Source organism: Bufo bufo, chromosome 8 (genome assembly GCF_905171765.1).
Source record: "Bufo bufo chromosome 8, aBufBuf1.1, whole genome shotgun sequence".
NCBI classification, from domain to species: Eukaryota; Metazoa; Chordata; class Amphibia; order Anura; family Bufonidae; genus Bufo; species Bufo bufo.
This window is the reverse complement of record NC_053396.1, coordinates 22,174,296-22,194,694: the sequence shown is the minus strand read 5'-3', so window position 1 is coordinate 22,194,694 and position 20,399 is coordinate 22,174,296. Positions and strand designations below refer to the sequence as shown.

Below are 20,399 nucleotides of genomic sequence, written 5' to 3'. Positions count from 1 at the left end.
CAGTCCGGCAACCCTTGATCCCACCGCTAACACCAAATTGTAATGGGGCCCTTAACCCAAATGAGTAGCTCCGTACTGTCCCAAGATCATGCCATTCGGACATCCAGAACCATGCGATCCTAATGTCCCCTTTTCCTCAGAGAAGACACCACACACCTCTGGTTCATGTGAACTCAGAACATAAACTGATTTATTGAGGTAAAACAACAGTTTTTATATCCCCCTCCCCAAGATGTGAGGGATAATACTTTCGAATCCCCCCTTTCTCATGGCAGGTCACATGACATTATCACATTCCATTGCCCTTATAAGGCTTTACAGGTAGACAACCTTAAGTACAGCTGTTAATCTGTTGTTGCCGGGCAGAGTCTCCGCAGCGGATGGTGGACACAGTTACAGCCCTCATTCTGCATAGCGGAAGAGATGATAGGATTTCTGCACAGTTCATGACACACAACCATGGCACTTGCTCTCCTGACGTAACACCACCCATGAAGCACGTTCCATTGCACGTCGTCTTATGGAGATACAATGCAACAACACAGTCCATGAAATTAGGACATGGGCCTGACCTGGCAGTAAAAGGTTAAAAGTAACTGCGTAATAAATGTATTTGATTCATTAATGCAATTTGACTAATTACAATAAATCGAGAAAGTGAATTGCATTATTATTTATTTTAAATAAAAATGTTATGAACAAACAATTCTGAGATACAATCAATGACAGATCTTCCAGGTCTTTATTAGAACATTCTGGGCACATTCCTGGCATCACAGACACTTCAGGGCCGTCACTGCCATGCAGTCTAAGAGGACGTTCCATCACTGCTCCTTGTGTAATCGAGAACTGATGCCCTCAGACATGGACGGGGGCTTAGTGTTGTCCTGTATGGTGCTCAAGACATTACGGCTGCATACGAAGGGCACCGTCCAGGCGGATGACTTCTCCATTTATCATTGGGTTCTCTACAATGGTCTGTACCAGGTGGGCATACTCCTCAGGGTCACCCAGCCTGCTCGGGAAAGGTACCTGCTTGGCCAGGAATTCTCTTGCCTTTTCAGGAAGTCCGAGGAGGAGAGGGGTGGCAAATAATCCTAAAAATGTAAAAGAACATAGTGGAAGGTTATTATGTGCTATCTTTTACTTTGCTCGGCGTAGCAACTGGGAGTGACAGTCGCACCACAATCAGTCTAACCTGCCTTACAGCGTCGTGTAGACTGGCCCTAGGCAAGCTGCTGCAGCAGCGGACCAGGCTGTCAGCTAGATATTTGATATCAGTGCTTTAAGATGTTGTCCCAACTGGACTAATCAAAAGGAAGCTGCCCCAGTGATCAGCTAACACATACCTAGAGAGGCGGCAGACTGTGCATGCGCAGCAGCATGCATGTCACAAGCAGGCTGGAAACTTCAGTCCAGTGCTGGGAGGGGTAGAGAGCACTTACACCACATTTATTAAAGGGTTATTCTCATCTCAGACCTAGGATATGCCCCCATTGTCTGATAGGTGCAGGTCCCACCGCTGGGACCTGCACCTATATTGAGAGCGGAGCCCTGAAAGTGGCGGAGGGCGCACTGCGCATCCGCCCTCCATTTATTTTCTATAGGGCCGCCAAAAATAGTCGAACCAGTGCTATTAGAAGTGAATGGGAGCGGTGGCTAGTCATGCGCGGTGCGCTCCCATCCACTTCTATCGTGGGGCTCCCTTCCCGATACAGGTGCAGGTCCCAGTGGTGAGACCCACACCTATAAGACAATGGGAGCATATCCTAGCTAGATGAGACAACCCCTTTAAGGGCTTTAGGCACTTGTTCTACCTTGACCGACAAGGGGTGTGGCTTGGCAGGAAGCAGGCGTGGCTTTGTGTGAAAGGGGATGTGGCTTAAAGAGTCACCATGCGCCAAAATTGTGCCAGATTTGCGCAAAGTAAGCCACCTTATAGATGGTATAAATTTAGACTAGAAAGTCTAAAGGTGTCAGATTTACCACCAGGCATCAGCCACTGTGATAAATTTGGCGGCACTTTACACTTTTTAGCTTAAGGCTTCTTTCACACGTGTGAATCACAGACGTGTGCTGTCCATGGTCTTCACGGACAGCACACATGCCCATTGACTTTGATGTGTGTATTCACACATCAGTGGTTTTCCATAGACCGCGGTGACACCACGGAAGCACGCCCCCTTTCTGTCCACGATTACGGATCCCTCACACACATTATAGTCTATGGGTCTGTGAAAAGCACGGACACAACGCTGATGCTATTCGTGTTTGGTCTGTGGTTTTCCACGGATCATTGGTAGTGGAGGCTCTGAAAATTAATTTTCAGCCTGGCAGTGTCTGTGGAATACGCATGACACACGGACCAAACGCGGATCCTTCACAGATGAACCACTTACCAACTTGTAACAGATGACATCACGGATGTGTGAAAGAGGCCTAATCCTTAGAACGTATTAGTAAATCTGCCCCAGTATGTAAATGCCCCCTAAAAATATCCAGTTCATAAATATAAAGTACCAGGAGCTATTGTCACAACTCTGATGCCAAGTGGAGCCAGATCTCGAGCAATGGGGAGAGTCATTCCTACGATTCCTCCTTTAGAAGCCGCGTACGCTGCTTGTCCAACCTAAGATTTAAGCAGAATGAAGTAAATGAATATTTGAATGCCATTGTACCTAAATTTAGGAGCAGATCGCGTTGGCGGAGTGGTGGGGGCAGGGCCATCGACCCCGCCACAGCCTGGCTCAAATACCGACTGAAATTCACTAGGAGCTTGAGGCTTGCGCTTCGTCATAAATCAGGCAGATCTTCTGGCGGAGACCAGTGTAAGGGTAACTGCACGCGATGTGGATTACGTGTACATGTGTCATGTACAATTCGCTTTTTTTCTTCCGTGCGGAAATTAACCTGCTGTGCGGATTTAAAAATTTGCAGCATTTCTATTCAATGTGAGAGTCCGCACCTTCTGTCGAGTGATTTTCCCCATAGACTTAATGGGGCTGTTAACAGAAATCCACACCAAAAAACACGCAAAAAACAACGACAAAAAACAGATGGTAACAGATTATGTTGAGGGTACTAACCTGTCCATCATAGGCAGCAATACTGGCTGTGTTAACTATGACTCCTGTGTGTCCGTCCTTGTCCGGCTCATTTTTTAACATTTCTCCTGTTGCCAGGCGAATAACATTAAACGTGCCAGCGATGTTCACCTGAAAGACAGAAAAATGCAGTGAGTATAGTTTTCATAAATGTTAGGCCTCTTTCACACGAGCGTGTCCGGATTAGGTCCGGAAGCGTCCCGGTGCATTGCGGCAAACCCGCGCGAGTAGGAACGCAATTGCAGTCAGTTTTGCCTTCCGATTTTCAATTTTTATCACGCGGGTATAATGCGTTTTGCACGTGCGTGATAAAAAACCGACTGTGGTACCCAGACCCGAACTTTTTTACAGAAGTTCAGGTTTGGGTTAGTTGTAGTGTAGATTGTATTATTTCCCCTTATAACATAGTTATAAGGGAAAATAATAGCATTCTGAATACAGAATGCATAGTACAATAGGGCTGGAGGGGTTAAAAAAAAATAATAATAATAATAATAATAATTTAACTCACCTTAATCCACTTGTTCGCGCAGCCGACATCTCTTCTGTCTTCATCTGTGAGCAATAGGACCTTTGATGACGTCACTGCGTTCATCACATGGTCCATCACATGATCCATCACCATGGTGATGGATCATGTGATGAGCGTAGTGACGTCATCAAAGGTCCTATTGCTCACAGATAAAGACAGAAGAGATGCCGGCTGCGCGAACAAGTGGATTAAGGTGAGTTAAATTATTATTATATTTTTTTTAACCCCTCCAGCCCTATTGTACTAAGCATTCTGTATTCATAATGCTATTATTTTCCCTTATAACCATGTTATAAGGGGAAATAATAAGGTTAGGGTCCCCATCCCGATCGTCACCTAGCAACTGTGCGTGAAAATCGCACCCCATCCGCACTTACTTGCGATTTTCACGCAACCCCATTCATTTCTGTGGGGCATGCGTTACGTGAAAAACGCACAAAGAGGAGCATGCTGCGATTTTCACGCAACACACAAGTGATGCGTGAAAATCACCGAAATGAATGGGTCCGTATTCAGTGCAGGTGCAATGCGTTCAACTCACGCATCGCATCCGCGCGGAATACTCGCCCGTGTGAAAGGGGCCTTAGTCTTTTCTATGAGACATTTACTTACCAATATTCCCTTATTGTTATTAGAAGCATCCCCCAAAAAGTAGGTCCTGCTACTGGGACCCCAGCAATTAACTGTAATCTGTGAAGGAACCTGGCAGCAAGTGATTTTTTTTCCTTGTACAGCGCCACCCAGGGGAAATTAAAGGGGTTGTGCAAGAATGTTTTTTTTTTTTTTTTTTGGCAAACCCACCCCACGTGGCAGGACCTGTAAAGGGAAGCTTACTTCCCGCTGGCTCCCCGCTCCTTCTCCTCCCAGCCTTCGATGTTCTGCTGGGCTCTCTTGCAGTGAACATCCAGTTTGATATCGCTGCTGCCAATCACTGGCCACAGCGGCGACTGGCTCCCCTACGTCAAGACGAATGACGAGGCCGGTCTCCGCCGTAGCCAGTGACTGGCCGTGGCGATGTCAAACCGGATGTTCACAGGGAGGGAGCCCGGCGGAGCATCGCAGGCCGGAAGGAGAAGGAGCAGGGAGCCAGCGCTGGGAAGCAAGCCCAGCCAAGTGTGTGGGGGGTAGGGGGTGTCTGGCAACACACATCCATCTATGGGATTTTGGTAAACTTACATTTATAACTTTCTGGAAATCCTCCAAGCTGTGAGGTTTCTGCTTGTTTTTGTTGTAGGTTTTTACAGCAACTGCGATCCCAGCACAGTTCACCGCGATATTCACGCCTCCAAACTTCGAGCGCGCCACCTCCAGCGCGTTGTTCACGTCCGCCTCTGAGGTCACCTAGGTTCAGCCATAGAGAAAACGGTCACTAAAGTGCGGGTGACATAGGATCTGTGCCCACTTAATAAATGGCCAAGGTAGGTCACAGCGCTTCTCTCCATGGCCGTCCACCAAGAGATCAAAATTCCACTCTGCATGGGCGCTGTGCCCTGAGAACTTTAGCACCCAGATGGCACAAGCAGCCATATACTGACGGCATTGTACAAATAATAAGCGATTAGCCAACAAAGTGTGAACTGAGCACAACAACAAGAACGACATCTCATGCATATACTAAAGGGACCCTCTGGGCATAAGCTAAAAGTGCAGCTGTTGCCTGGAATGGAGGTGCCCACCATACAAGTTATGATTTACCTGGTTCGAACCATCTGGAAATCGGGAAGGGGGTTGTCACAGGCTAGTATAGGAAATAACTCGGCACAGAGAGAGTTATTACTTATACAGGTTCCTGGCCAGATGTTGACAACCAGAGCTCAGTGTGAATGCAGGGGCAAGAAGACAAGTGTGGATTTTCTAGATGGTCAGGACCAGGCAATTATATATTTGGAGGTGGCAGCAGATGGACCTTGCTTTTGCTCAGTGGGTCACTTTAAAGGAGTTGTCCGATATCTAAAATATCCCCCCCCCCCAGTGCCTGGGCCCCTTGTATGAATTATACTTACCTGCTCCCCGGCACCTGTGTCGCTCCAGGTCCCTGCACGGCCACCGCTGCATCTCCCTTGAGGAGCCCCCTTGAGGCAGTGCCATCCTTTCTTAAAGGGATTGTGCAGTGGCTTAATATTGACGACCTATTCTCAGGATAGATCAGGGATGCCTATGCCCCACCTGCGGCCCTCCGGCTGTTGTAAACCTACAACTCCCACCATGTAGGCTGTCCAGGCACGTTGGGAATTGTAGTTTTTGCAACAGCTGGAGGGCGGCAGGTTGGGCATCCCTTACGCAAAAAAAACCCCACAAATAATTCAACAGCTCGCTGCATACACAAATAGTGAAGTAAATACAATAGTACCAGACTCACAATGTAAAATGCTAATGCTATCTTCTAACTTTGTGCCTGTCCGCAGAGTCCAGCATGGCACCGTAAGATAGTGTGGGCTCAGCGTGCACGTGGAACCTGCATTCCTTCAATTTAATGGAGGCCGGTATGGCACCAGTGGATGGAGTATATAGTGTTAGGTTCCTGTCCTAAAGAGGTCGCCTTAAAGGGGATGTCTCACTTCAGCAAGTGGCATTTATTACGTAGAGAAAGTTAATACAAGGCACTTACTAATGTATTGCGATTACCCATATTCCCTCCTTTGTGGGCTAGACTAATTTTTCTATCACATTATACACCTCTCGTCTCCATGGTTACGACCACCCTGCAATCCAGCATCGGTGGCTGTGCTTGCACACTAGCCGGGACCACAAGAGTGCACAGAGGCTGGTGCTTTTTTCCTATAGTGTACAAGCGCGACCACCAATGCTGGATTAAAAGGCGGTCGTAACCATGGAAACGAGAAGAGGATAATGCGATGCAGAAAAAAAAAAAAAAAAAAATCAGTCTAGCCAGAAAAGGAGGCAATATGGACAATCACAATACATTAGTAAGTGCCTTGTATTAACTTTCTCTACATGATAAATGATATTTGCTGAAGTGAGAGGACCCCTTTAACGCTGGCGGACAGGCACAAATAATTTTGTACAAAATGTATTTGCCAAGAATCTCACATTTGTAACGCAGCATTAGCATTTTACATTTTCTATAGTGGGTATGGCAGTATTGTATTTGCCGATTGCTGTGATGCGTTAGTTTGTTTTGCTTTCGCGCTTCCAGCCATGGCGACGTGCACCTGCGCACTGGGATGTGCCGACTAGAGATGAGCGAATCGACTTCGGAGGGTACTTTGCAAAAAACTTTGTTCTAATACTGTACAGAGATCCCTCCGCTGAGTTATTACGTCGCGAAGTCTCGCGAGACTTTGTGCAATAACTTCGGGAATTCATTATTACTGTAAAAAAAATATTAAAAAAATGCTACCAAACTCGGGTTCGGTTCTGAGTGGTACCTTGGGACCGAACCAGAGTTTGGTTCAAAGTTTTTTTTTTTTTTACGGTAATAAAGTAAAAATTATTTTTGGCTCATCAAGGGATCTCCGTACAGTATTAGAACAAGGTTTTTAGCGAATCGACTTCGGATTTGATCATCTCTAGCGCTGACTAAACCACCCCCCATTTTTTTAATTTATTTTTTTGCTGCATACTTTTACTTACATCCGTGGGCGCAAACGCACACTTCTCCCCGAGAGACTTGGCCACGTTGTTCCCATCGGAGCTCGGTAAATCCAGAATGACCGCACTGGCTCCTTGTCGTATTAACCGTTCAACCGTGGCCCGGCCCAGACCTGAGGCTCCACCGGTGACAATGCCAACCAGGCCCTGTGTAAGAAAAGGACTGACGTATAAAATAAAAAAAACAACTTCCAAAAAAAAGAAAAAACAGTCAGTGTTCGGTCAGTGATTTTCATCAGTGATTTTAAGCCATAACCAGGTGCGGCTCTAAACACCGAACAGGTGCAGATCTTTCCCTTATACCCTATGGCCCATTGCACACGACCGTATGTCTTTTTCAGTTTTGCGGTCCGCAAAAAATACGGATGACATCCGTGTGCATTCCGTATTTTGCGGAACAGAACATCTGGCCTCTAATAGAACAGTCCTATCCTTGTCCGTTATACGGACAATAATAGGACATGTTCTATCTTTGAACGGAACGGAAATACGGAAACGGAATGCATACGGAGTACATTGGTTCCGTATACGGATCGTATACTGAACGCAAAAAACGGAACGTAAACGGGGAAAAAATAAATAAAACATTTGTGTGCAAGAGGCCTATGTCTGTGGAGGCTCCAGTCCTGGTTTTGGCTCACAATCACTGATGGAAATCACTGACCGAACACGGAGTGTGTGAATAAGGCCCCATGCACACGACAGGATGGCGTCCATGTGCGTTGCGCAATTTGCAGAACGGCATGGACAGCCATTAATATAACTGCCTATTCTTGTCCGCACACAGAGTGCTGTCCGCATCTTTTGCGGCCCCAAGGAAGTGAATGGGTCCGCACCCGAGCCGCAAAAACTGCGGCTCGGATGCGGACCATAACAACGTTTGTGTGCATGAGGCCTAAGGCTACATGCACACGAACGTTGTTTGTTTCTGTGTCCGTTCAGTTTTTTTTTTTGCGGATCTATTCATTTCAATGAAAAAGGCAGCAGTCGAGGCTCACCTGGTCACGGACTGAGATGGAGGCACGGATAATCGCCAGGAACTCGGCGATAATGGAAACGTAAGAAAAAAGGAAATCCAGCTTCCAGACGACCATATAAATGCTTTAATGAAAAAACGTGCTAAAATCCGGACATGTACACCAGGTCTACGCGTTTCAGATCAACAAATTCAGATCCTTACTCATGACAACATGATAGTGTAAGACCCTGGCCTTAACCACTTCAGCCCCCAGTGCTTAAACACCCTGAATGACCAGGCCACTTTTTACACTTCTGACCTACACTACTTTCCCCGTTTATTGCTCGGTCATGCAACTTACCACCCAAATGAATTTTACTTCCTTTTCTTCTCACTAATAGAGCTTTCATTTGGTGGTATTTCATTGCTGCTGACATTTTTACTTTTTTTGTTATTAATCGAAATTCAACGATTTTTTTGCAAAAAAATGACATTTTTCACTTTCAGTTGTAAAATTTTGCAAAAAAAACTACATCCATATATAAATTTTGCTCTAAATTTATTGTTCTACATGTCTTTGACAAAAAAAAAATGTTTGGGTAAAAAAAAAATGGTTTGGGTAAAAGTTATAGCGTTTACAAACTATGGTACAAAAATGTGAATTTCCGCTTTTTGAAGCAGCTCTGACTTTCTGAGCACCTGTCATGTTTCCTGAGGTTCTACAATGCCCAGACAGTACAAACACCCCACAAATGACCCCATTTCGGAAAGTACACACCCTAAGGTATTCGCTGATGGGCATAGTGAGTTCATAGAACTTTTTATTTTTTGTCACAAGTTAGCGGAAAATGATGATTTTTTTTTTTTTTCATACAAAGTCTCATATTCCACTAACTTGTGACAAAAAATAAAAACTTCCATGAACTCACTATGCCCATCAGCGAATACCTTGGGGTCTCTTCTTTCCAAAATGGGGTCACTTGTGGGGTAGTTATACTGCCCTGGCATTCTAGGGGCCCAAATGTGTGGTAAGGAGTTGGAAATCAAATTCTGTAAAAACTGACCAGTGAAATCCGAAAGGTACTCTTTGGAATATGGGCCCCTTTGCCCACCTAGGCTGCAAAAAAGTGTCACACATCTGGTATCTCCGTACTCAGGAGAAGGTGGGGAATGTGTTTTGGGGTGTCATTTTACATATACCCATGCTGGGTGAGATAAATATCTTGGTCAAATGCCAACTTTGTATAAAAAAAAAATGGGAAAAGTTGTCTTTTGCCAAGATATTTCTCTCACCCAGCATGGGTATATGTAAAATGATACCCCAAAACACATTCCCCAACTTCTCCTGAGTACGGAGATACCAGATGTGTGACACTTTTTTGCAGCCTAGGTGGGCAAAGGGGCCCATATTCCAAAGAGCACCTTTCGGATTTCACTCGTCATTTTTTACAGAATTTGATTTCAAACTCCTTACCACACATTTGGGCCCCTAGAATGCCAGGGCAGTATAACTACCCCACAAGTGACCCCATTTTGGAAAGAAGACACCCCAAGGTATTCCGTGAGGGGCATGGCGAGTTCCTAGAATTTTTTATTTTTTGTCACAAGTTAGTGGAAAATGATGATTTTTTTTTTTTTCATACAAAGTCTCATATTCCACTAACTTGTGACAAAAAATAAAAACTTCCATGAACTCGCCATGCCCATCAGCGAATACCTTGGGGTCTCTTCTTTCCAAAATGGGGTCACTTGTGGGGTAGTTATACTGCCCTGGCATTCTAGGGGCCCAAATGTGTGGTAAGGAGTTTGAAATCAAATTCTGTAAAAAATGACGAGTGAAATCCGAAAGGTGCTCTTTGGAATATGGGCCCCTTTGCCCACCTAGGCTGCAAAAAAGTGTCACACATCTGGTATCTCCGTACTCGGGAGAAGGTGGGGAATGTGTTTTGGGGTGTCTTTTTACATATACCCATGCTGGGTGAGAGAAATATCTTGGCAAAAAACAACTTTTCCCATTTTTTTATACAAAGTTGGCATTTGACCAAGATATTTATCTCACCCAGCATGGGTATATGTAAAATGACACCCCAAAACACATTCCCCACCTTCTCCTGAGTACGGAGATACCAGATGTGTGACACTTTTTTGCAGCCTAGGTGGGCAAAGGGGCCCATATTCCAAAGAGCACCTTTTGGATTTCACTCGTCATTTTTTACAGAATTTGATTTCAAACTCCTTACCACACATTTGGGCCCCTAGAATGCCAGGGCAGTATAACTACCCCACAAGTGACCCCATTTTGGAAAGAAGAGACCCCAAGGTATTCGCTGATGGGCATGGCGAGTTCTTGGAAGTTTTTATTTTTTGTCACAAGTTAGTGGAATATGAGACTTTGTATGAAAAAAAAAAAAAAATCAAAAAAAAAAAATCATCATTTTCCACTAACTTGTGACAAAAAATAAAAAATTCTAGGAACTCGCCATGCCCCTCACGGAATACCTTGGGGTGTCTTCTTTCCAAAATAGGGTCACTTGTGGGGTAGTTATACTGCCCTGGCATTTTCCAGGGGCCCTTATGTGTGGTAAGTAGGTAAATGACCTGTGAAATCCGAAAGGTGCTCTTTGGAATGTGGGCCCCTTTGCCCACCTAGGCTGCAAAAAAGTGTCACACATCTGGTATCTCCGTACTCAGGAGAAGTTGGGCAATGTGTTTTGGGGTGTCATTTTACATATACCCATGCTGGGTGAGAGAAATATCTTGGCAAAAGACAACTTTTCCCATTTTTTTATACAAAGTTGGCATTTGACCAAGATATTTCTCTCACCCAGCATGGGTATATGTAAAATGACACCCCAAAACACATTCACCAACTTCTACTGAGTACGGAGATACCACATGTGTGACACTTTTTTGCAGCCTAGGTGGGCAAAGGGGCCCAAATTCCTTTTAGGAGGGCATTTTTAGACATTTGGATACCAGACTTCTTCTCACGCTTTGGGGCCCCTAAAATGCCAGGGCAGTATAAATACCCCACATGTGACCCCATTTTGGAAAGAAGACACCCCAAGGTATTCAATGAGGGGCATGGCGAGTTCATAGAAAAAAAAATAATTTGGGCACAAGTTAGCGGAAATTGATTTTTTTTAATTTTTTTCTCACAAAGTCTCCCTTTCCGCTAACTTGGGACAAAAATTTCAATCTTTCATGGACTCAATATGCCCCTCAGCGAATACCTTGGGGTGTCTTCTTTCCAAAATGGTGTTATTTGTGGGGTGTTTGTACTGCCCTGGCATTTGAGGGTCTCCGCAATCATTACATGTATGCCCAGCATTAGGAGTTTCTGCTATTCTCCTTATATTGAGCATACGGGTAATGAGATTTTTTTTTTCCGTTCAGCCTCTGGGCTGAAAGAAAAAAATGAACGGCACAGATTTCTTCATTCGCATCGATCAATGTGGATGAAAAAATCTCTGCCAAAAAAAGAAAAAGGAGGGGAAAGGCGTCTGCCAGGACATAGGAGCTCCGCCCAACATCCATACCCACTTCAGCTCGTATGCCCTGACAAACCAGATTTATCCATTCACATCAATCGATGTGGATGAATAAATCATTGCCGGGATTTTTTTTTTTTATATATACAAAGTGTTTCCCAAAGTATATGAACACTGCCGCCTCCTCAGCTCATATGCCTCGGCAAACATATCTTTTACTGCAGAGGGGAAATCTCGTCTTGCAGCGCCGCATACACCGACTTGCGTGTAATCTGACAGCAGCGCAATGCTTCTGTCCGAATGCACATCAGTGCTGCAGCTAGTCGATCGGTTGGTCCACCTGGAAGGTAAAAAAAACAAAACAAAAAAGAAAAAACCAGGCCGCAAAGCAATAAATTTATTAACTGTTGAACAGAACATAGAAACTTTTTTTAAACTTTTTTAACTGAATGTTTAACTTTTTTACTTACCGGTATTTTTTTTTTTGTTTAGTTTTTTTTACCTTTATAGAACAAACCTCTCCTTCCCCATGGGACAATGTGCAAAGCGCAAATCGCCCAAAGATGTGGCGAAGTACGTTATGCACTTTATCCCAGGTGAAAGGAGAGGTTTGCTGCAGCTGTGAGTAAAAGGGCCCTAATAGCCCTGTGTGCCTGTCCTGTGAGATGCAATCCCTATGCTAAGTGTACCTGTGTGTGGTACTTCCGGAAACACTCTCCATAGCATAGGGCAGGGTGGTCAGCACAGTCAGGATAGAAATAGCGGGTGTCACGCCTTATTCCACTCCTGCTACAGACACGACATTTTTTTCGGGGTGGCGGTTGGGTTGAGGTACCAGGAACGACACTGGGGAAATGTCGCTCGTGTAGACGGCTAACTACACTGGTGGATGGGGCCACGGAACCTCCTGGATACAGGAAGTTCTCGATGATCTCTTCCTGGAATTTGAGGAAGGATCCTGTTCTCCCAGCCTTACTGTAGAGAACAAAACTATTGTACAGCGCCAATTGAATTAAATATACAGACACCTTCTTATACCAGCGTCTGGTTCTGCGGGAAACTAAATACGGAGACAACATCTGGTCATTGAAGTCCACCCCTCCCATGAGCGCATTATAGTCGTGGACACAGAGGGGCTTTTCAATGACACGGGTTGCTCGCTCAATTTGGATTGTCGTGTCTGCGTGAATGGAGGAGAGCATGTAAACGTCACGCTTGTCTCTCCATTTCACAGCGAGCAGTTCTTCGTTACACAAGGCAGCCCTCTATTCCCTTGCAAGACGGGTGGTTACAAGCCGTTGGGGGAAGCCCACGCGACTAGTTCGCGCGGTGCCACAGGCGCAAATCCGTTCTAGAAACAAATGCCTAAAGAGGGCCACACTTGTGTAGAAATTGTCCACATAAAGATGGTACCCCTTGCCGAATAAGGGTGACACCAAGTCCCAGACTGTCTTCCCACTGCTCCCCAGGTAGTCAGGGCAACCGACCGGCTCCAGGGTCTGATCTTTTCCCTCATAGATCCGAAATTTGTGGGTATAGCCTGTGGCCCTTTCACAGAGCTTATACAATTTGACCCCATACCGGGCACGCTTGCTCGGGATGTATTGTTTGAAGCAAGGCGCCCGGTAAAATGTATTAGGGACTCGTCTACGCAGATGTTTTGCTCAGGGGTATACAAATCTGCAAATTTCAGGTTGAAATGGTCTATGAGGGGCCGAATTTTGTGGAGCCGGTCAAAAGCAGGGTGGCCTCTGGGACGGGAGGTGGTGTTGTCGCTAAAATGCAGAAAACGGAGGATGGTCTCAAAACGTGCCCTGGACATAGCAGCAGAGAACATGGGCATGTGATGAATTGGGTGCGTTGACCAATATGACCGCAATTCATGCTTTTTTGTCAGGCCCATGTTGAGGAGAAGGCCCAAAAAAAATTTAAGTTCGGAAACTTGGACTGGTTTCCACCGGAAAGGCTGGGCATAATAGCTTCCCGGGTTTGCGGTTATAAATTGTGTGGCATACTGGTTGGTCTCTGCCACGACTAAGTCCAAGAGCTCCGCAGTCAAGAACAGCTCAAAAAAATCCCAGGGCCGAACCGATTTGAGCCATCTCAACCCGAACTCCAGACTGGGCGGTGAAAGGGGGAACTAATGGTGCGGCTGAAGTTGGTGACTGCCAATCAGGGTTTGCCAGCACCTCAGGGATTCTAGGGGCTCTACGGGCCTGTCTGTGCGGTGGCTGCGACGGGGTAACTATTGCACGTGCCACCGTACCAGCTTCAACTGCCCTTCTGGTGCTCGCCACGTCACCATGTTGTACGGCAGTGCTGGTACTAGGTCCAGGGAGGGCTGCGCTGCTGGTGTATGCCTCACCACGTGATCCGACAGCGCCAGCCCCACTCTGCTGCTCTTGAAGCGGATCCTGCGTAACCTGTGGTCTAGCGACATGGGGCCGGGTACGCCTGGTGCTGCCAGGGACCTCCACCTCCTCGTCCGAACTTTGGGTCAGAGAGCCACTGCTTTCCACAGGTTCATATTCTGACCCGCTAGATTCGTCAGATGAGGGTTCCCACTCCTCATCCGACTGGGTCAGAATCCTGTAGGCCTCTTCAGAAGAATACCCCCTGTTTGACATTTTGGACTACTAAATTTAGGGGTATTCCCTGAGACTACCCAAGAAAAAAAGCAAACCTGTCTTACAAAGGGGAGGCTAGCGAAGTACCGGAGGCCGCTGCGGTTGATAAAAAATATCAAAACTGATTTTTTTATCGCTGCAGAGCGTGTAAAGTGAATGTGCAGTGATCAAAAAATATATATTTTTTGTGACTGCGGTGGGGCGGGCGTGGGTGAACGCACGTGTGGGCGACCGATCAGGCCTGATCGGGCAAACACTGCGTTTTGGGTGGAGGGCGAGCTAAGGTGACACTAATACTATTATAGATCTGACCGTGATCAGTTTTGATCACTTACAGATACTATAAAAGTACAAATGCTGATTAGCGATACGCTAAACAGCGAATAAAAGTGACTGCGGTGCGGTGGGCTGGGCGCTAACTGACGCTAACTACCTAACCAAGGGGCCTAAACTATCCCTAAAACCTAACAGCCAATACTAGTGAAAAAAAAAAAGTGACAGTTTACACTGATCACTTTTTTTCCTTTCACTAGTGATTGACAGGGGCGATCAAAGGGGTGATCAAAGGGTTAATTGGGGTGCAGGGGGGTGATCTGGGGCTAAGGTGTAGTGTTGGTGCTACTCACAGTTCAGTCTGCTCCTCTGCTGGATCCAACCGACGAAAAGGACCAGCACAGGAGCAGAGAAGCCATATAACAGATCATATTTACTAATATGATCTGTTATATGACTTTGGATTGGATTTTTTGAAAATCGCCAGCCTGCCAGCCAATGATCGTTGCTGGCAGGCTGGTGACGAAATACTTCTTTTAATTTTGCCGGCCCGCGATGCGCATGCGCGGGCCGGCTTTGAGCGAAATCTCGCGTCTCGCGAGATGACGCGTATATGCGTGACTCTGCGCAGCGCTGCCACCTCCGGAACGCGATCCTGCGTTAGGCGGTCCGGAGGTCGTTAAATAAGGGGCAGGTCAAGCCTATCAGGTGGACACAATCAGCACATAGCTCCACCTCAAACACATAAAAACATCTGCTAAAAGTAGAAGGAAAAGAGGAAAAACTTCAAGGGATACAAAGAAAAGTGCACCACGGTCAATAGTGCAATATAAGATCATGTCTGCGATTGAGACCTGTTGGTAGACAAGTGCCCATAGTGAAGATCCAATAGGATTCTCTGTTTAAAAGAACTCTCCTATGATTTCCTCCACGTTTAGGGAATTTGACCCTTTCCACTCCTTGCACCACAAGGCTACTAGTATCACCTGCATGACAAGCCGCATAGTGTGAACTGACCGCAGAAACATTTCGGGTCAGCGCATGTGGAATGTCAGAAATATGTCGACGAATTCTAGTTTTGAGGCTGTTGGAAGTGCGGCCTATATACTGCAGGCGGCCTGTCAGGCAGGTGATGCAGTAGACCACAGAGCTGGTGTTGCAGCTGATCTACTGGTTCACAGTAAAAGTTCTTTGATTAGATCCAGAGACAACAGTTTGGCCAATAGAAAGGTGCTTGCAACAGGTGCAGATACGATGTCCGCACTTATAGTTGCCTTTAAAATATAGCCAGCTCTGCTGTGTCTGCGGATCATCCATGAACAGACTTAGGCCCCTTTCACACAGGCGAGTTTTCAGCGCGGATGCGATGCGCGAGGTGAACGCATTGCACCCGCACCGAATCCTGACCCATTCATTTCTATGGGGCTGTTCACATGAGCCATGATTTTCACGCATCACTTATGCGTTGCGTGAAAATCGCAGCATGCTCTATATTCTGCGTTTTTCACGCAACGCAGGCCCCATAGAAGTGAATGGGACTGCGTGAAAATCGCAAGCATCCACAAGCAAGTGCGGATGTGGTGCGATTTTCACGCACGGTTGCTAGGAGACGATCGGGATGGAGACCCGATCATTATTTTTTTTCTCTTATAACATGGTTATAAGGGAAAATAATAGCATTCTGAATACAGAATGCAAAGTAAAATAGCGCTGGAGGGGTTAAAAAAAATAAAAAATAATTTAACTCACCTTAATCCACTTGCTCGCGCAGCCAGCATCTCCTTGTGTCTCCTTTGTTGAAGGACCTATGGTGAGCATTAATTACAGTTACAGGACCTTTGATGACGTCACTCCGGTCATCACATGGTACGTCACATGATCTTTTACCATGGTGATTCACCATGGTAAAAGATCATGTGACTTACCATGTGATAACCGGAGTGACGTCATCAAAAGGTCCTTTACCCAGGTCCTAAAGAAAGAATACAGAAGCAGATGCCGGCTGCGCGATCAAGTGGACTAAGGTGAGTTAAACATTTTTTTTTTTTTTTAACCCCTCCAGCTCTATTTTACTATGCAGTCTGTATTCAGAATGCTATTATTTTGCCTTATAACCATGTTATAAGGGAAAATAATACAATCTACAGAACATTGATCCCAAGCCCGAACTTCTGTGAAGAAGTTCGGGTACCAAACATGCGCGATTTTTCTCACGCGCGTGCAAAACGCATTACAATGTTTTGCACTCGCGGGTGTTCCCGCAACGCACCCGCACATTTTCCCGCAACACCCGTGTGAAAGAGGCCTTAGGGAATTTGACCCTTTCCACTCCTTGCACCACAAGGCTACTGGTATTACCTGCATGACAAGCCACATAGTGTGAACTGACCGCAGAAACATAGGAGAGTTCTTTTCTTTTAAACAGAGAATCCTATTGGATCTTCACTATGGGCACTTGTCTACCAACAGGTCTCAATCGCAGACATGATCTTATATTGCACTATTGACCGTGGTGCACTTTTCTTTGTATCCCTTGAAGTTTTTCCTCTTTTCCTTCTACTTTTAGCACATGTTTTTATGTGTTTGAGGTGGCGCTATGTGCGGATTGTGTCCACCTGATGTGCTTGACCTGCCCCTTATTTAAGGCCAGTGTCCTACACTATCATGTTGTCATGAGTAAGGATCTGAATTTGTTGATCTGAAACGCGTAGAGCTGGTGTACATGTCCGGATTTTAGCACGTTTTTTCATTAAAGCATTTATATGGTCGTCTGGAAGCTGGATTTCCTTTTTTTCTTACATATTCATTTCAATGGGTCCGCAAAAAATGCGGACAGCACACCGTGTGCTGTCCACATCAGTAGGTCAGTTCCTTAGCCCCGCAAAAAAAAAAAATAGAACATGTCCTATTCTTGTACGTTTTAGGCATTGTTACAATGGATCCGCAAAAAAAAAAAACGGATGGCATACGGATGTCATCCATTTTTTGGGGGGCGGATCCGCAATTTGTGGACCACAATACACATGCGGTCGTGTGCATGTAGCCTCATGCATAATACTCCTAACAAGGTCCACGAGGAGCCGGTCATTAGGGAAGCTCAGCAGAAATGGATGAACATTTCCATAGGTGGTGGATGACATGTGGCGAGCTTCATCGCTACCCACTGATGGGGGAGGGGGGCTTAGCATCTTCTAGAACAGGGAACAGCAACCCCCCCACACTCCAGCTGTTCTGGAACTACAACTCCCAGAATCCTCCTTTAACTTCTATAGGAGTTACAAGAACAGCTGAGCAAGTGTCCATGCTGGGAGTTGTAGTTTCACAGCAGCTGGAGTGACGGAGGTTGCTGACCCCTGTCCTAGAAGACAGTATACCCCTCCCCCTCCCCACTTATAGACTTCTATTGCTCGATCAATTTAGATAACTATTAGGTCAGTGGGGGTTCAACTGTTGGGACCTCCACCGATCACGTGAAAGGAGACCGCTGAGACCACCAGGGATCACAAAAAACGGGGAAATGAGCGGAGCGGCCGCTCTATTCATGTCTATGGGACTTCTGGAGATAGCCGCTAGCTCTGGATCTCCCATACAAATGAATGGGGCGGCTGCGTGCATGCTCGACCGACCGCTCTGCTCATTTCGGAGGGGGGCTCCACGGGGTCGTGATTGATGGGGGGGTCAAAGGCTTTAGGACCCCCACTCATCTAACAGTTATCTCCTATCCTGTGGATGACTTCACATAAGTGGAGTGCCCCTTTAAGGGGGCGCTGCCTTCAAACCGCTATGTCCTCGGTGGCATATGGTGGTCACTGCCTCGTGTTGGAACCAAGGGGCCACACCCCCTTTCCCAACATAATAGGGTCTTCTTATACATGGCGCCTGGACGCCATTGTTTCTTGTCCTTTGTCTCTGACCAGTTCAGCTGTGGGTATACTGGTGCACATCATGGCATCCACTGTACCAGCCTCTGCACCTCTCACCTGCCCATGCATGCTGCACAGCAGTGGTTCTCAGAGCATGCTGGGAGTTGTAGTACCACCACAGCTGCTGCATGCAGGGCATACACGGGTGTGGTAAGCACTGGGCCCGGCGGCCCGCCCCGCGTCACCTTCCACCTGTCACTTAACTCACCTTCAAGCTCCTCAAATTCGCCATGTTTGTTTCTGCCCCCGATACCCTGGCAGGAACATCCAACCAATCAGCAGACACTAAACTCCGCGACCAACCAATCAGAGCCCGAGACGACAACGAGGCGAGGAAACTTTTTAGCCAATGAGAATGGAGGTGGTGTAGGCGGTCAGCCAATAGCGGCGAAGGCTGTACTTTGGAACGCATTTGAAGGGAGCGCGTGCAGCCGGACTGCGCAGGCGCTTTCGCTTTCCAGGGTCCTGAACCAGGACTGGCACACTTCCCACACCGTCTTGTCCGGAAGCGACTTCTTGAGGAGACTGGCGCTGTTTCCTTTCCTGTGTCATTCCTATGACGAGAAGGAAGTTGATCCTTTTCTAAGAGCAACTGTCGCACTTGCTCCTTATCTTTGCAGTGGCAGGAGGCATCCTTCTTTTGTCAGTTTTCAGGATTTTTTTTTTTCATATGGGTGAATTGACCAAAACCCTTTATTTTTTTCCTAAATTTTCCAGCTAAACTTTAGTACCGCTGGACACACAGCTGCGTCCTGCACACAATCGCGCTGACCGCGTGCCATCCGCTTTTTTTTTGTTTTTGTAGACCCATTGACTTCAGTGGGTCCTTGACCCGCATTTTGCAGACTGGACGCACGGACGCGGAAAGCACAAACCCAAAACGATAGAACATGTCTCATACTTGGCCTTAAAAATGCGAAGGCCGGTGTGTCAGCGAAAAATGAGGATGCAACATGGACAGTATCCGTATTTTTGCAGATCCACAAAATACGTACGGTCGCGTGCATTTGATATAATCCGCTTTCAGAAAACTGATCTTATATTGAAAGGGGTTTTACGCTATTTTAGTATTGATGACCTCTCCTCTCAATAGGTCATCAGTATCTGATCAGTGGGGGTCCGACTCCCGGGACCCTCCTCCCAGGCTCCGCGGCCTTCTCACAACCTCCTCTAGGCCAGTGACATCACGTTCATTGATCACATGACCTAGGTCAGGGATGGGCAAACTGCGGCTCTCCAGCTGTTGTAAAACTACTAATCCCATCATGCCCTGCTGTAGGCAAACTGGGCATACTGGGAGTTGTAGTTTTACAACAGCTGAAGAGCCACAGTTTGCCCATCCCTGACCTAGGAGAAGCTCAGCCCCATTGAAGTGAATGGGGCTGAACTGCAATACCAAGCACAGCCACTATACAGTGTACGGCGCTGTGAGAAGGCCGCGGTGTTCACAGGAGCGCTGGTGCCTGATGACCTATCCAGGATGAGTTTTATTTCATTTAATGTACCGTATGATCTATTGAGAAACTTAAAAAAATACATATTCTGTCAATATTAGGTGACTTTACTATTTCTTTTTGTTGCTGTTTTCTTTTTATTCTATTTTTTTAGCCATGATTATAGGGCAGCCATCTTGCCTGAGCAGCTAATCTGCCTTGTTAACAGCATTCGGGGATATACTTTATAGCAGCCACATAGACCATAGGATCCTGTAGTCTGGAAATGGCTCGGTGACATATGTGGGAGGCGGTTAGGACTCATATCCGTGTGGCTGGCGCAGACGGATCCAGACCCATTCAACTTGAATGGATCCGTGATCCGTCCGCACCGCAAAAAAAAATAGAACAAGTTCTATTTTTTTGCAGTGCGGAGGCGCGGAGAG

General features: G+C 46.4%; 1 protein-coding gene across 1 annotated transcript; it reads right to left on the bottom strand.

Moving 5' to 3' along the window:
* Nucleotides 1-658: 658 nt before the first annotated feature.
* HSD17B10 (hydroxysteroid 17-beta dehydrogenase 10) lies at nucleotides 659-18,881 on the bottom strand. Its single transcript, XM_040442052.1, has 6 exons — nucleotides 18,729-18,881; nucleotides 7,231-7,395; nucleotides 4,813-4,977; nucleotides 3,087-3,215; nucleotides 2,521-2,629; nucleotides 659-1,097 (listed from the first exon to the last, which is right to left on the bottom strand). The coding sequence occupies exons 1-6, from the start codon at nucleotides 18,750-18,752 to the stop codon at nucleotides 907-909; spliced, it is 783 nt and encodes a 260-aa protein (XP_040297986.1). The 5' UTR covers nucleotides 18,753-18,881; the 3' UTR covers nucleotides 659-906.
* Nucleotides 18,882-20,399: the final 1,518 nt, after the last annotated feature.

Excerpts from the sequence above, each read along its gene's own strand:
- HSD17B10 (XM_040442052.1), bottom strand. The coding sequence starts at position 18,752 with ATGGCGAATTTGAGGAGCTTGAAG. Across the intron at positions 3,216-4,812 it reads ATTTCCAGAAAGTTATAAAT|GTGAACATCGCTGGCACGTT; the intron begins GTAAGTTTACCA and ends TCTGTCTTTCAG. Across the intron at positions 1,098-2,520 it reads AGTTGTGACAATAGCTCCTG|GATTATTTGCCACCCCTCTC; the intron begins GTACTTTATATT and ends TTACATTTTTAG.